This window comes from Molothrus ater, chromosome 3, assembly GCF_012460135.2.
Source record: "Molothrus ater isolate BHLD 08-10-18 breed brown headed cowbird chromosome 3, BPBGC_Mater_1.1, whole genome shotgun sequence".
Lineage (NCBI taxonomy): Eukaryota > Metazoa > Chordata > Aves > Passeriformes > Icteridae > Molothrus > Molothrus ater.
The window spans coordinates 98,880,762-98,896,970 of NC_050480.2; the positions used below are offsets into that span (position 1 = coordinate 98,880,762).

At 34.8% G+C, this 16,209-nt stretch overlaps 1 protein-coding gene across 5 annotated transcripts in view; it reads right to left on the reverse strand.

Annotated features, from left to right (window-relative positions):
* The window catches only part of PHF3 (PHD finger protein 3), a 52,690-nt gene that overhangs the window by 14,480 nt on the left and 22,001 nt on the right, over positions 1 to 16,209 (reverse strand). For all 5 annotated transcript variants that reach the window (XM_036380363.2, XM_036380359.2, XM_036380360.2 and 2 more), the window contains 4 exons: positions 13,825 to 15,643; positions 2,956 to 3,280; positions 1,751 to 1,928; positions 78 to 228 (listed from right to left, as the gene is read on the reverse strand). In XM_036380363.2, the coding sequence (XP_036236256.1) occupies positions 78 to 228; positions 1,751 to 1,928; positions 2,956 to 3,280; positions 13,825 to 15,643 (2,473 nt within the window). The remainder of the gene's footprint in view (positions 1 to 77; positions 229 to 1,750; positions 1,929 to 2,955; positions 3,281 to 13,824; positions 15,644 to 16,209) is intronic.

Here is a 16,209-nt window from a genome sequence, read left to right on the forward strand (position 1 = left end):
ACAGTTTTTCCTTTGCCTTCCAAAGGAAAATATTTATAAATACAAATAAATAATTTCATTTCTTGATATATCTTTACCTTTTCATAAGAATTTCCTTAAGAGACTGCTTAACGCTTTGTCTTATCTGATCAGCAGATGGCTTGGAAGCTGGCACAGCTGGCAGGTGTGTTGCACTACTGGATCCCTTCTCATTTTTCTTTTTCTTAATTTCTTGTTTCTCATGCACACCTACCAAAACACAGTTAAAAACTGTAAAATAATCAAGTAGGTTTATTTAGAAATTTTTGCTGCTGATGGAATTATTTTAATGAAATTTTATTTTTAAACTGCTAAGAATTGATCCTCAAGAAGAAGGACTAGACCCCTAGGATGGATGGTTTGTGTTTGGTTGGGGTTTTTTTCTTCTTTGGTTTGGATTTTATGTTACTTAGATTAACCCAGAACAAAAACTTCCTTAGCAGAAACAGGGGGTTTGCCCTTTGATTTGCAGTATTTTCATCTGCACCAAATTAAGATGACCAGTGCTCATTAGCTTGATCTTAAGTATGATTTTTGACTCTAAATTTTTGTAACAGCATAGATTCATTTTTCAATGAACAAACTAAGAAATAATATACTATGAAGCATATATAAGCATAATAAGCTTTACTTTAAAATACCATTTTACATTAAACTTAGCATTTCTGCATCTGTTAGCCATCAAAATTATTTCAACTATAATAATCTCATCTTCTGATTCAAGTAACATTCAAGGTCATTGTAAGGTTTGTGTCATAAATAATTCAAATAACAGATAAAACCATTATTTGAATTATTAAAGAAACCTCATTAAAGAAAAATTACTAATTTTCAGAGAGTCAACTGAATGCTCATTTGTGTCAGCATGTGAACATGTCACAAATTTTGAGCAGCACCCTTCAATTTAGGGAAGAAACGGGAACTGAGTAAAATTAATTTTTTCATTTTATAGTCAGAAAAAAAAAGAATATATTGAAGATTGATAAAGATTTCTAGAATGCACCAGCACTGGCAAAAGACCAGAAGAGCTAAGTTATGTATTTTTAGACAAAAATTCAAAGCTTGAGTTTCAGAATAAAGACACAGTTCTCACACAAAATCTCACTAGCTTTGCTGCTGATATTTCAGTCCCAAATAACAACAACTTCACATTATAATGACCTTAGAAGAAAAATGCTTCCTTGAAGGGAGCTAGGGAGAGGAGAAATGTTGCTGGAGGGTAAATATGTCCCTTCAACCTTTCAAATGAAGTTTAGATGAAAATCTGATGACTCAGCAAGTAATATAATGTCCCCTCTGAAATGAGTTGACAAGATTGTGAAGTTGTTAAGTATTATCAAAAGACATGAGTAAGTCAAAATATAATTTATACAACAATTAAACCAGTTCTATGCATATAAAGCATTTCATAGTATTTTATGAAAGAGTATTTTAAAGTGTCATACAATATAAAATAAATTTTAATAGAGATGTCTGTGTACTTTTTCTCACACTTTTGATCATGTGAGTATCCTCTACTATTGAAACAGAAACATACATCTATCTAGGACACATCTACCTACTAAATAAAACTGAAAAAAATTGAGAAATAAAGATCATAAATGTTACGGAAACAAACAGCTCTTCCACTATGGAACATGATTTGAAAAACTGATGCTATGAAGAAAGGTATCATCCTTCACTGTACACTGATGTGAACTGCAGCATGGAGGACATTCCCAAGCCTTGGTACCTGATTTTGTGGACCTTTCCATTGTACTAAGAGATTCTTTACTTATTTTTTCATTTTTATCTTCAGGGGACCGCCGAGGAATTGCAGTAGTTTGTGATCCCTTCCGAGTAGGAACATGCTGCCCTTTTTTAGTATCTGAGTCTCTGGACTCTGGTAGATTCTTCCCATCCCCAGATTCCTGAAAGAAACATTTACACATGTTAGCATCTACTGAATGCTACAATCAACCTCTACATAATTACCACGTGTTTTTCCCATTTTTTCCTTTTTACACTGTACAATGTATCCCCTGGATGTATGTGTCACCATATAATTTTCTAAAGAATTACTGAACAATATCCCAAATTACTGCCAAGCATTGCTTAACAATCTCCTTTAAATATTGGCTCAAGATACAACACAGACAATTTGCATTTAAGCTCTGTGTTGACAACCACTAAATTTGCAGTTATTTTAAAAAGTCAGGGATACCGATGAACATCCCTTAAGCAGTTTTAGCCACAAAGGTCAGGGATGTTTAGAAAGCATATGTAAATTAAAATTAAAAAGAACAGTTTACATTCCAGAATTTCAATACTACTACTCAGAAATAAGACAGGCTTACTGATGATTATGTTATCATGAATATGACATTATATACTAACAAACTGAAGAATTGTCTCAATAATCGTTGTAAATTATCCTTTGGTTACTAAAATTAGACAAAAAGTAGAAAACCTCCAATCAAAGCACTAGGCATTCCTTTCTATATACAATCTGAAATAAAACCAATCAAAAACTAAAATACTGTTGCTATATTGTTTCCTGTTGTTTTTCTGCAGCTCATAACACATAGCAAATTGACAAATGTCCTATTAGAAATCCGAAAGAAAAATGCACTAGGTTCTTCACCATTTCTTTGTACATCTGTATATATAGGTTTATATACACATACAGGAGTAGGACTTGAATGATCTTTATGTGTCCCTTCCAACTCAGGATGTTCTATATGCATATGACATTAACTTATCCCTGCTCAATATAAAAAAGTTTAGCAATACCCTCTTGAAAGAGTCAAGCCACCTAGAAGATGAAGTAACTTTGCAAATAATTTAAATTAGATTCACAAAGATGTCTGAAACATGGTCTATTAATTGGCAACGGCACAGGCAGAAACGTTCTAACCTCAGAAATTAAGAGAACTTAAAACATTAAATAAGACTCACCCGTCTGAAGATTTTGACTTTGTGCTTCCCAGTGTCCTCCGTTTGCTTTGTTTTTTCAGTTGCTGTATTTAGATTACAAGTAGGTGTTTGCTTTGACACCCCCAGTTTTTCACACTCAATTGCTTTTTCTTCTTTATGCTCAAGTTTCACTTGACTATCTGGTACATTTTGATCAAAGCACTCCATTTTTTTGTCTTCTTCAGCACAGCATTTCACACACACATACTCTTTATCTTCTTCACCCATCTGCTGTGCTTGAGAAAGGCTCAGCCCAACACAATCACCATGAAACCAATCATCACATCTACCACAACCTACCATAAACCTGAAAACAAAGTAAGATAAAAGTCAGTGAAAACTGTGAAAGATGACTATGAGAGAAGATACAGCACATTCAGCAGGATATATCATAATTGCTTTGATCTGTGCATCTCAATTATTTATTCTTACCTAGTAAGTGATTTTCTTTGGTGCTTTACATCCATCTCCAGCCTTACGACATGGTATGGTCTTCCCAAGAGGTTTTTTTTTTCCTTTTGCTTTTTACAACAGTCCAAGAGACTATCAAACCTCACTGTGTTTGTGTAACTTGCTTCCAAATCCTACCAAGCTTCTTTTCAGATTACTATCAATGTTCTTATGAATGTTAAAAAACAAAACCAAAAGTCCAGCAATTCTCAGAAACAGTAAATTTGTTTGGAAATACTTGAAAATTTTCTTGCAAGATATTATCCTTGCTTTCCTACAAATATGATTGTCATCATTCATCACAAACACATCAGCAGCTGCAATCGTCCACAGCAGTATGAGGTCTTTAAATGTTCTGACAAACACAAGGGGTATATCAACCTATTCTAAATTAGTTGGTATCTTACATCTCATTCCTTAGACCATTATTACTAAATTATTTCTAGAAAGCTGCTTTTCATTCTCTTTACTGGTGAATATGGGGTCAGGAGTTTGGCTTCCAAAACCACCAGTCTAGCTTGCAGTGACTGTTTTTGTTTAAACGTGGTACACACTTTTACGCTACTCTGCCATTTTATTCAGAGCTAAGTTATTTAAAGAATGCTTCTAATACCAAAATGACTATCTTTTAATGGACACCCTTCAACTCACTTAACTGCATTATTTTAAAAGCAGAATCAACTTTAATACAGATTGTACTTTCACTGTAAAGATCATCTGGTCTAAAATAAAAGCATGATTTCTATTTTGTGGAAGCATTTTGAAAACTTCATCAGGTATAATGAACACCTAATTACACTGATAGGTACAATTTCCAGTTCAAGAATTTGGGAATGATGTGGAATTCCAAAGTTTCACAGGCTAAAAACCAATTACTTCAGGAGACTTATGTGGTAGGAATTATTTTTTACAAATAATGAACCTAGCACCAAGGAACAGCTTTCAAATGATGCAGGAAGATCTCTTGTGATGTCCATTTCCATTCTCTTTCCCCTTTCATATTTTTTGAAGGGTTGGGGGTGGGGGGGCAGGGATTGCTTGTTGGTTTTCGTGTGTGTTTTTTGTTTGGGGTTTTTTGTTCAATTTTTATTCTTCTTTCATTTTGTTTTATACTTATATAAACTATATTCAAGATATGTACTTTAACAAATAGTCCAGATGAAGAAAATCCAGAAAGACTGTAAGTCTATTAAAGAAAGTAGAAGTTCTTTGGTAACACTAAAAAATTATTTACTGAATTCCTAGGTTTTGAATTTCACAGAAGACAGACCTGACTTAAAAGTAATTAATGAAAACCTGATCATTTCAGCAAGATATTTAAGAGCTAAATATGCTGACCTGCAAACCCTATTTCTTTAACCTAATACCTTACAGATCTCTTCCATAAGGTGATTCTAAGCAAAATTATACCTAACTTAGGTATGTCCCCACTCAGGCTATCTGCTATCTGCTGACTTACCTACTTGGTGGAACCCTATAAACACTACATGATGTGCTTAGAGCAACTCTCATTCTCCAGAACAGGTAAATCAATGTTCCAGGTGGCTTGATGCAGGTATGGTATTCAAAAATTACTGTTACCTCAGAGATGAAAGCTCTTATTAACAGCAGACTTTTGAAACAAAAGAAGAAATAACTGTATGTTCTGTCCCTCCCTACTCAAAATATGTCAGGATTACATTCTGCTGAAGAAAATATTTTGATACAAAATGAGTCTGAGAACTTTTAGAGGTCCATCAGATTGAGAAAAAGCCTATGATGATGTTTGCTAGATTTGAATAAACTGGTTTTTAAAATAGTTTGGGATGAAAAATATTTTCTCCTTTTGAATTTTCTTTTTCTGAGCTGCAAGTACATTAATAGTATTACTTGTCACTAGCAAACAGCATCTGCCCATTTACTTCATAATTTTAATTAGAAAGGCAGAGGTTCCTTCATGTTTTGTCAATATCTCAATCTTTTCAGATTCATATTCCAGCAAATTGCAAAAACGAGAAAGGTAATGTTAGGGCACAATTACTTCTGATGGTCTCAGCAGAGTTATACTACAGCATTTATAAACACAACAGAAACACAAGAAAGAAGCAACAGGACTGCTACACAAAGCTCACTGCTCCTTTCTGAGAGCCTGGAGCCAAACATGCACAGGCAGGAAATATAAGGCGAGTCCCTATTTCATAACTGCAAAGGTCCACAGTGGGTGCTTTACACAGAACACATCTTGTACCTCTGCAATAAAATACTAGTAAAGCTCTGGGAACAATGGAACTGGTTACAAAAATTCCCCATGTGAGATTTTCTGCAAAAGCTGAAATAAATTCAAACCACACAACCAAAGCATCATGCTTAAAGGGTGTTTTGGTGTCCTAAGGAATTAATGCCTGTGGTTCAAAAATAAAAGGAAACCAAGAATACACCATCGTGAAACCACAACTGCTATTAAGTGAATTTTTATTAAAATATATGTAATTTTTCCTCAGTTTGTAAATTCATGCATCGGAGACTAATTTGTTATATGAGGAAGATGGATTGCAGCATCTAGTAACCAAAACAAACTTTTGATTTGTATTTAGAAAATGGATATTTGCTGAAGAGATTAAACTAAAATGCACAAGATGCTGCACACCTTCAACTTTAAATTGACAGCACATGGAATTTTTCAGCTTAGCTCACACATATTAAGGGGGGTAATAGAGATGGTGTGCAAGTAAGGCACCAGGATAGGTATCCAGTATTAAATCTTTATTTTCCGGTCTATCAAATAAATAATGAAAATTTTAAAAGTCAACCCTACAATGAATTCCACTCAGAAAAGATCATTCTTCACTAATACTACACACCAGGAGAGAGGTCATTCAAGCAAACTACTGAAGATGGAAGATTCATTTGGCTTCATTCCAGTCTTCACAACAAGGTTTCAGTTACACTGTATTTTAACACACACAACAAAACTTTAAAATTCAGGATTCAGAAACCAAGACTACAAAAAGAATCAGGATATATCCATGATGTCTGTTCTATACAACACAATGTACTGTTTACAATTGTTTTGCTTAAACCTAGTTATACAAAATGGTAATAAAAACACTGGCGCTGCCTACCTAAAAAAATTCACTATTTCTACTAATTGGGGCTTTTTTCCCACACTAGTCAAATGCAAAACTGTAACTTTTGAGGCTGGGAGAGAACATACTGATTTTGATACCAGTAATGTAGGTAATCCTTTTTACCATAAGGCCACTTTTACATCTCTGCCTGTTTCCCTCATCTGCACACAAAGCTATGATTTGTAGCAATTATAATTAGGTAATGGGCAATGTTCAATCTAAATAGGGGAGTCAAGAAAAACTGAAGCCTGGTTTGAAGGCTCAAGGATGTCCTTTAGTACAGCTGTTAATTTTGACTGAAGCAGTTCTGGTATCTTGGACTAGTAAAACATCAAAGTTTCTGACTGCAGATTGCTTCAAATCTGAAGTGCAGGACTTTTACCCATGTTGTAAGGCTGGATTGGAAGATGTAAAGCTGAAAGAGAAAGAAAAGTTTATTTTAAAATATTAAAACATGCCACATTCAATGAGAGACTTGCTTTCATTGGACTTTAACATAAAAAATTTTTTTTGAAAGAAAAAAAGTTTTAAAAGCTGACAAGTGACAGCACACAGTACTATAGCTCACTGGGACTTCTGCATAGAGTATGCTACAGTTTCATCCCTTTAAAGAATCCCCTTGGTAGTCCACATGTCAGCATGAAAAGAGACACCTTAAAATCAGAAAGTAAGCGATGAAACATAAAAAGAGACAGAATAATTAATGCAAACCTGCCACAACCTCTCTTATGATCCGAATACTTCCTTTGGTGAGTTTTTTGTAATAAATTAAATTCATTTCTTAGATGAAAAAATCAGGACAATTTATTTTCTAAATATATGGACCATGTTTTAAAATTACCTTCATATTCAAATTATGTAACAGTAGCAAGTTTCCAGAGAAAATCATTACTGTAAAATGGGCAGAAACCACCTTACTCATAAAACAGCTTTTCATCGTAAAGCTATACTTGAGTGAAGCAAAATAAAAATCAGGAGCTGTCAAGAGCTATTTATCAGTGTGGGACAGCATTACAAAATCAGCATTTTAAGATTAATTAATAATGCATTGTCACAGAAAATCATTTAGTTTCAAAACAATTGCTTCTCTTTAATCCTTCATGCTTGTGGCACATAGCAATTGGGAAAAATACCACAAAAGGACTCAAATCTTAACAAAAAAAAAACTCAAAAAACCCAAACAGAACTATTCAAAAGAACACCCTAACCCCAAACTCCCCTAAGAGGAGTAAACCCACTGTTCACTTTTTAAGGACTTCAGCAAGTCCTTAAAGCAAGTCCCCCATCTGCACTTTGTCCCTTAATGTCACTGTTCACCAATCTTCTACAGATCTGTTGTAAACTTGCATTAACATTTCAACTGTTTCTCTGCTGCAGTCCAGCCAATGTTAAAGCAGGGACAAGATATTCATGGCATGGCAGCTTTAGCAGAATGTATGTTCCACATCAGTGAAGTAGCATGGTTTGATACAAAGCTCAAATGAAATATGGTCTGTCAAAAAAAAAAAATCTGCACTACCTTGTAAGAGACATGAGCAGTTCCACTTGCTTCCTTTTTTGACAAAGTCTAACACAAGTGACATGATTTTTCAAGTTCTGAGCTTCTAGAAAAAAACCCATAAACCTATCTCAATCATTAGCAGCAGATCTCCTTACATGGAATTTGCAGCATACGAAAAAGACAATGCAAACTTATTGCCTAAGTACTAAATTTCAATTACCCATCTTTTATGCCAGATGTTTCTCCTCTTTCTTAAAGGCATAGTTTTCTTTGCTATTTATATTACAGGAACCCCCTCCAAATAGGAAGCAGCAGGAAGATAAAGAACCCTATGCTTTTTGAATTAAGATGAATTCATGAAACATGCCAAACAGCAAAGCCAAAACCACTAAATTTCCTCAAAACCCTGAAAATAAAAGAGTATGTTTCTTAATATTAATTACAAACCTGCACTAAAAATTATGCATATATAAAGAAACATATGTACATATTATATATAATCATTAAGGGAAGCTCCATTACCAGTGGATTCTACACACATTGCATGTTGCAGGATAAGCATAATATGCTTTATAAAGTGCATTAATAAGCACCTTGTATTTATGCTCATCTTTCATAAAAATATTTTAGACAACTTATGGTATTCATTTGCTTGATTCTTAATGCCACTGGTATTAATAATAATCTTGCCAATACTGCAGCATAGTAACATAATCCATATAAAATCTACAAATACAATTATGTAACCATAAATAATCACAGTGGAGGCCTTCCTTTTGTTAATTATACATTACAATGTTGTTTTGTTTATACTGTCATTCAGGTTTTCTACAGCTGTGGGTGGAAAAGCACGATAACTTTTAATGTTGCAAGGCTTTTCACAGAGGAAGAAAGCAGTAACAGAGGCAGAAAATTTAAAAGCATCATCCATTACTGTAAACTGATGACATCTTGCATAATCTGCTGCTTAACACACTCATACCACCTAATGGACGTTTACTAGAACTCAGGCACCATTATTATTCTAATTACTGTTCCTTGTGAAGAATGTCCTCACAACAAATTGTTTGTTGTATATGATGCACTCACGCCAGGCATCAACACCCTAAAAAAATACGCATTTGTAATTTAAAGATGGCTATAAGTTTGGAGCCTCAAGCTCCTTTCTCAACCACTCTCTTTTGTATTGACTATGCAAATTGTATAATAACCTGGATCCACCATAATTTACTCACATTTAGCACTATTTTTAAAATAAAAATCTCCTAATAATTTTTGGTATGGGTAACACTGGTTTGCAGTTTGCATCCATCAGCCAAAGTACTTTTTTTGTACTAGAGTTCTAAAGGAACATTTTAGCAATTATGTATAAGCAAGAAATCAAGAATACTGTACCTTTGCTAAATCAACTTCAGCACTTTCTAATTAATTACCTTTTACAACATTACTAACTTTTCCTCCATATAAAAGCATAATCGAAATGTGGGGGGAAGGAATATCCTAAGTAAAATCTATTCCTGTATCACTTAAACTGGCCTCAGACCTCACAGAAAAATTATGTCTGACCACTCAAACTGGATTATCAAAGCCCAAGCAGCAACAAAACAAAACCAGAAAAAAAAACAAACCACAAAACAACAGCAGAAGAGAATCCTCAAACTCCCACAGGCTATTAAAAAAATCTTACTTGGAATTGTTGAAATCAAAACAAAGTCACCAAATTAAAGTTACAAACTTGCTCTGTAATGTTTTCTAGAACATCTGCTTAGAAACAGAGTATCCCAAGTTGTACTGAATTATTAATCCAAAATTGATCAAATTCTTGTTAAAGAAGATAAGTTACAAACAAGGGAGACAATCTGAAAAATGTGTGTTAGATTTTGTCTACTTGTACAAGCAAGGAACCAGTTCAGACCTCCAGCTGCAGAGAATTTGAACATCTACAGTGAAAAGCAGAGAAATTTTACATTAGCAGATTTCTCAATGTCTGCAGAGCTACCATCTTGCACTATGCTGAGAAATTACGTATTATTTTTAAAATTCAACTATCTTTAACGACCTTTAATCTGTCGTTAAAAAGTAACTATTGTTTGTGACAGAGCTTAGTATTTTCAGCATCATAAGAATTTGAGTAGTAACTTCAATCTAAAATTTTTCAATGTGATATGCATATCCATAGACGCACACTTTTCATCTATAGGCAAATGAAAATTTTTGCATATGATTTATGTTATTAGCTGATTAGAAAACATCTGATAGCAATATGGGAACACACTGGCAACGTCAAACATGTTGAAAATACTATGAGCAACAACAACTCAAACCCTGAAAATATGAAAAAATTTACTTTCAGATGTGCTGAAAATTACAAAAAGTCATCTGACTTGTGCAGAAACACAAGGCTTAGTTTTCATATGAAAGAACAATTCTTTTTAGTTACATAGCAAAGATACATCACAATACATCAAGCAAACAGGCTGAGAGAGTTCTAAAGCCAAACACTGACAACCCATTCTCTGAGTAATGAAAAAATATATATAAAACAGCTATGACGGTTACAGCTCATAAACGTCAAGACAAATGGAAGAGAGAGCATGAAGTCATTGTTCAAAGCTCAGGTGCCAAACAATGATGATCTATTAACAGAAAGCAAGCAAACATTGTCTCTTACAAAGCAAGATGTTCTAACTTGTAAACTTTTTTGATCATGCACACGTCATGTTCATAAAACAGAATTCCTCCTTTCCCAAACCCACTGTATCTGCACTACAAGGTAAGCATACTTTGACTTTGCATGTGGCCAGCAAATTACTGCATGTGTTCCTAAAGATATAAATTTACTCTATTTGCCACGTGCTGATCTGAAATAAAACAACATTGAAGTACCATCCTTCTACTCCTGTTCTAACAGGCAGAGTAAAATTACTCTGGGTCTGTGTAAGGCCTATGTATGCAACGCCCTTTGGGAATTCTGTACACAAAGAAAGCTGATGCCACCATTTCAACACATTACCTTCAACCTGAATCAATTCTCCAAGCTTGGTATTACAATAACAACAACTGGCTTTACATTTATTAGAGAAAATACACAACGATTCTAGTGACTACTACTCTGCATACTGAATTTTAAATGTTACTTTACAATGACATCCCGAAAAGCTCTTGGCAAATTACTTCCCAATTTGGGGCTGCAACTTCAGTTTAACTTCTTTTCCTATAAGCAATTTCAACCACAGCATTGAATAAAAGTCCCAAAATTCAAATTACCATAGAGCTATAAACAAAAATGTTGTTTCAGACCTTAGCTCTGCCTTTGAGATTTATTGAACATACAGCCATTTGACAGCATTTGTGTCTCACACTTTCTCATTTTCTCTTATACAATGAGAAAAAAAGGGTAAGAGTGACCAGCAAGGTGGTTTCAAAAGGGAAACAAAAATTCCTTGAAAAGTAGTCCAAACAGCAAATTAAAATCCCCTTTTCATTACAGTAAACATTGATAGTTTTGATGGGTTTCCAAGAGACAGAATTCAAGTTTATCATCATATGCTTCTTCTCTTTTGCACTGTACTAGAAGTATTTTCTTTTTCTTGCTCTAATAATTAAATTAGGACAAAATGCCAAGGCACAGGAGATAAAAATTTTGCTTCCTCTGGTATCTTAATAATAGCAAGTGAATCTGCAAGGTTTAAGTTATTTGTAGCACAAAACTAAGAAGTTAAGTAATCTGAAAAAAATAAAACTTTATTACTTAGACTAGTAATAACAAAAAGTCATGCACTGACAGTCTTAAATTTTCTGTTATTAGGCATGAAGCTCAATAGTGCAAGTTTCCCTATTCCACTACTGTGTCTCTCTCTCTTTTTGTTTTATATGCAAAAATTCTGTGTTTATGTGCTAAAAATCTTTCTATGTTTAGCAAATCTGATTATCTTCTGCCAAAAGTGCTGGTTGTGTCCACAGTTTTGCTAGGCAGACATAAAAAGTAACACAATTCCAACAAAAGCCCCTAAAACGCTGAAGACTAACATTACAAAACTGGTGATACCCATAATTACCATCTGTGGCAACTCATGGGCTGTCTCATTCCAACCTCAGCTGGTGATTCAAACACTTTATTATTATTCTGGCAGCACTAAGAACTGGCAATGCAAAATTGGGTTTGTTGAACTCAATCCTATATTGATGTGTATTCCTGTATCTTCTGTAATGCTACTTTGACTTTATAAACTAAAATAAGTAGATTTAACTGAGTCACTGCCACATCTCACACTGGTTAGATCCATTTAGCAATAAAAATTAAGACTTTCTGAACTCTAACAAGACATTGGAAAAAAAACCAAACCACAGTGTTTTTTTGGCAAAAATAGAAAGAATATAGCACAAGTCAAAGCTGCATTCTTAACAGCTATCAAGTATTTGAAATTCCAAATATCATATTTTGCTTTAAAAATATCTACAGAAGCATTTTTTTAATCCAGAAAGCAACCTTTTGGGATGTAAACAATTTACTGAAATACAGGCTACTCATACAGTTTTACTGTCATGGTAATGCCTAAGATGACAAAAACTAAGGAAATGCAACCTGCTTAAAATTAAACACTCTAACAAAGACACAGATAATACGAGTCTTAAAAGAATTTTAAAAAAAATAAAACCCCATGGAACTAAATTTGAGCACCCCTTCAACCAGGTAATCCTCAGCCACCAGGCAGAGCAAACCTCTTATTAATTCTTTTAGTAGGCCACAATGATGCAGTTACTGTAGCTGTGCAGTAAATGAATTTTCCTGTATTTGTTTTTCCAATAAAGCTCAGAAGGGCTTCTTAGATACACACAAATGGCAAAAAAACCCCTCAGGTGCCAAAGGTAGTTGTTCCATATTTCACTCTGATGTATGGAGTTCTAAAGCACAATGACTAAAAATTACTATTAAAACTTTCTCTCACATAAGCTAATCACAAATATCTTCAATTTGACATTAAAAAACCAAAAACTAGGCTAGCAGGTAAAACAGCCACAGAAAATACTTCAACATTAAAACACAGTACGTGTAATAAAGGAATTCTCATTCTTGGACTAATAGATCATTAATGAAACTCAATGGTCTTTTTCAGCTCACTTACTGTGCAGAACAAGTTTTGCCACAGAGGGCTATTATCAACTTCAGATGCAACCTCATTATTAAGCTTAAAGGCAATTTCAGTATGCCCATGTGGAAGTTTTGTGAGGTTTTTCCATATTCTTCTTTCTCTCCTCCCTAGTAATTACTTAATTACAGTCACATGAAACCTCAGGGCACTGATTACAAAAAGTGAAAAAAAAAATCTCGATATCTCTACTATTAGGATTGGACCTACACTGGATAAAAGTCACATGCAAACAATTAGTTAATTTTTTTGGTTTATGGTGATCCTTCCATTTCAGAGGCTTCAGGAAAGAAGGAAATGACAACCTGGAACACAAATATCCAATTTTTTTTTCTGTGAAAAAAGTCAAGCTTAAAGTGCATAATTAAACAGCATAGAAGAATTATACAGTCATCAAAATATGTACCCATACAATAAAACATTTGTATTCAAACTTTTGGGCCAAACTAGTTTCTAATGCTAGTTTAAATGATCAAAAAAAGTGTATGAGTGCAAAGGAAATTAACTGACTGTATGACATACAGACTTGTATTACCAGACTAGGACTTTGTGTTGGCATGAGCAGCGTAAAACATTTGGTGGAAGGAAGAAAATTACCTTCCAAGACCAGTAATAAATTCCTAAAACACATTGCCACACACACCTGTTGCCATGTGGCTTTTTGCAAAAGCCACATTGTTTGCTGGGCACCCAAATATGTTTGCTTTCACTAGCAGAGGTATGTTCCAAGCCTTCCTTTTTAACAGTTGAAATGTTATCTGGAATGAACAAAGGAGGTTCATCAAGTGAAAGACTTTTGCTACTTCTTCTCTGGCGAGGTTGGAGATTTCTATCATTTCTTTTTGACCTGTTTTTTTCCTTATCATCCTCCTTCAGATGTTCTACAACAGAGGGATCTTTAGTCTCTGCCTCTTCCTTGGTAGAGTTACTAGCTTTTAGCCCAGTTGCAAGTTGGTGTTTGCTGGCTTGCTTCTGACCAGGATGTGAAACATGACCTGACAATGAATGCACAGAGTGGTGGGTATCTTTAGAACAGCTTTGATGAGTAGGAGATTTCTCACTTGCTTTTTGAACTGATAACTTCTGGGCTTGCCCAGAAGCCTGGACTCGGGGTATTTTCTTTAGCTTTGTGTTGGTCTGTTTTTTTACAGTCACTCCTGAAATGCCACTCTTTGCTTTCAAACCCAGATCAGATTGTTTCTTTCTAATTTTAACTGGGTTACTTGGATGCTGATGACTCTCTTGCTCATCAGCATTTCGCTTCAGACTTGCTGAAGAGGAACTGGGAAGGCCCGAAACAGCAACACCAGCTCTCGTTCTTGACCGAGTCGTTTCTTGTTGCACTGAACCTGATTTCTGCCGAGTACCTGCACTCAGATTTTGTTTATTCTGTGCTATGGATTTACTGTGCCGGGGCCTAATGTTCTTTTCACATTTTGTTGAAATACCAATTTGTCTCTCATCATCCTGAAATTCTGATGCCTCTGGGCCTTCTACTTTAGTACTGTCGATCTGCTGCTGTACATTTTGGCTTGACTGGTCAACAACAGTGCTTTCTAAAATGCTATTTCCTGGGTCAGCTGAAGTAAACTCTTTGCTTTTCAAGTCTTTATTATCACAGTCTCTACTGTCCAATAGTTTCTCAGATGGAGTTTCAGTTTTCTCCATTCCCTTGTCATCACCTCCAGCTTCTGTTACACATTCCTTTACTGACAATGCATTTTCATCAAGAACTTCCACGCTGCGGGAACCTGAACTGCAATCAACCCCCTCTTTCACAGAGCTGGACGAATTTGAAAAGGTCTCACAAATTCCATCTGTATTCAAGCAAGCACTGGATGAATCATTATTGTTTCCAGTTATTTCAATTTGATTATGTTCTTCTGCTTTCTTCTCTGATTCCTCTGCTTTATTATCAGTCTTTTCTTCTGAAGGATTTTCCAAGCCCATTGAATCAATCACATCAGTTGTTTCATTTTTAACAGGAATCATTTCAGTATCTGCAGATACTGAACAAACTGACTCAGCACTCCCAGAGTCAGCGTTCATTTTAACCTCTACTATTTCCTTTGTTTCCCCAGGAGAAGGAGAACAGGGTTCTGTTAAATTAGCACAACTTAACTCTTGGGGTGTTTCTTCAACTTTTGTCTGCTCAGGGGTTTCAGACTTTATTTCTTTCACATCTTCAGGACCAGGCAGACATTTTTTATTATTTTGGGATGCTGTTACTGCTGCTGCTGCTCCTTCCAACTGTCCTGATCGTCTTGTACTACGCCTAACCTCCCTAGGCTGCTCCGTTTTCAAGCGTGCTGCAACATCTGTCTCTTTAACTGGACTTCTCTCTTGTTTCTGTCCATTTTTTGGAGCAGATCCACTTTTTACAGATGATTTCTTGGTATTAAGAGGAGGAGCAACATTCGAACGCTTGGCTAGCGTGCTCTGCCGCAGACTCCGTACTGGTTCTAGGAAGGGAAGAAGAAAATCTCTTAGCTATTCTGCTTCCTTCTTTTTGCAAATACAAGATTTGCTGAGAACAAAAGTGACTTACCTCAATTTAGCTTTCTGGATACAAAGAGGACTTAAAACTTAGTTATTTACTAAACTTAAAAACCTCCCCAAAACTAAACGACTCACATTTCAATTTTACATGGACATAGTTTGGATGTAAAATCCCCTCATTCTAAAAGCCATGGAATTTCTAATTAGTATATAGAAAACACAAGCGATGATAGACAATCCAAACTAACTCTACTTTTCTACCTCAAACAAAAATTGCACAAGCCATATTGTGATTAGAAATATAACTGAAGTTTAAAAATCTTTTAGAGAACAGTCTACAAATCTGAGATCCAGTCACATTCTCAGCTGACAACAACTTTTATATTTTCTAAACAAGTAACTATTCCAGTGGCTCTCTAAACAGCATAATCATCTGCTTTGTACCACAAGCTCTTATTTAAATTCTAATTGCCATATTAAATAATTTTATCTTTTTAACTCAACCTGCTCTAGAGGGAATAAGCAGAGC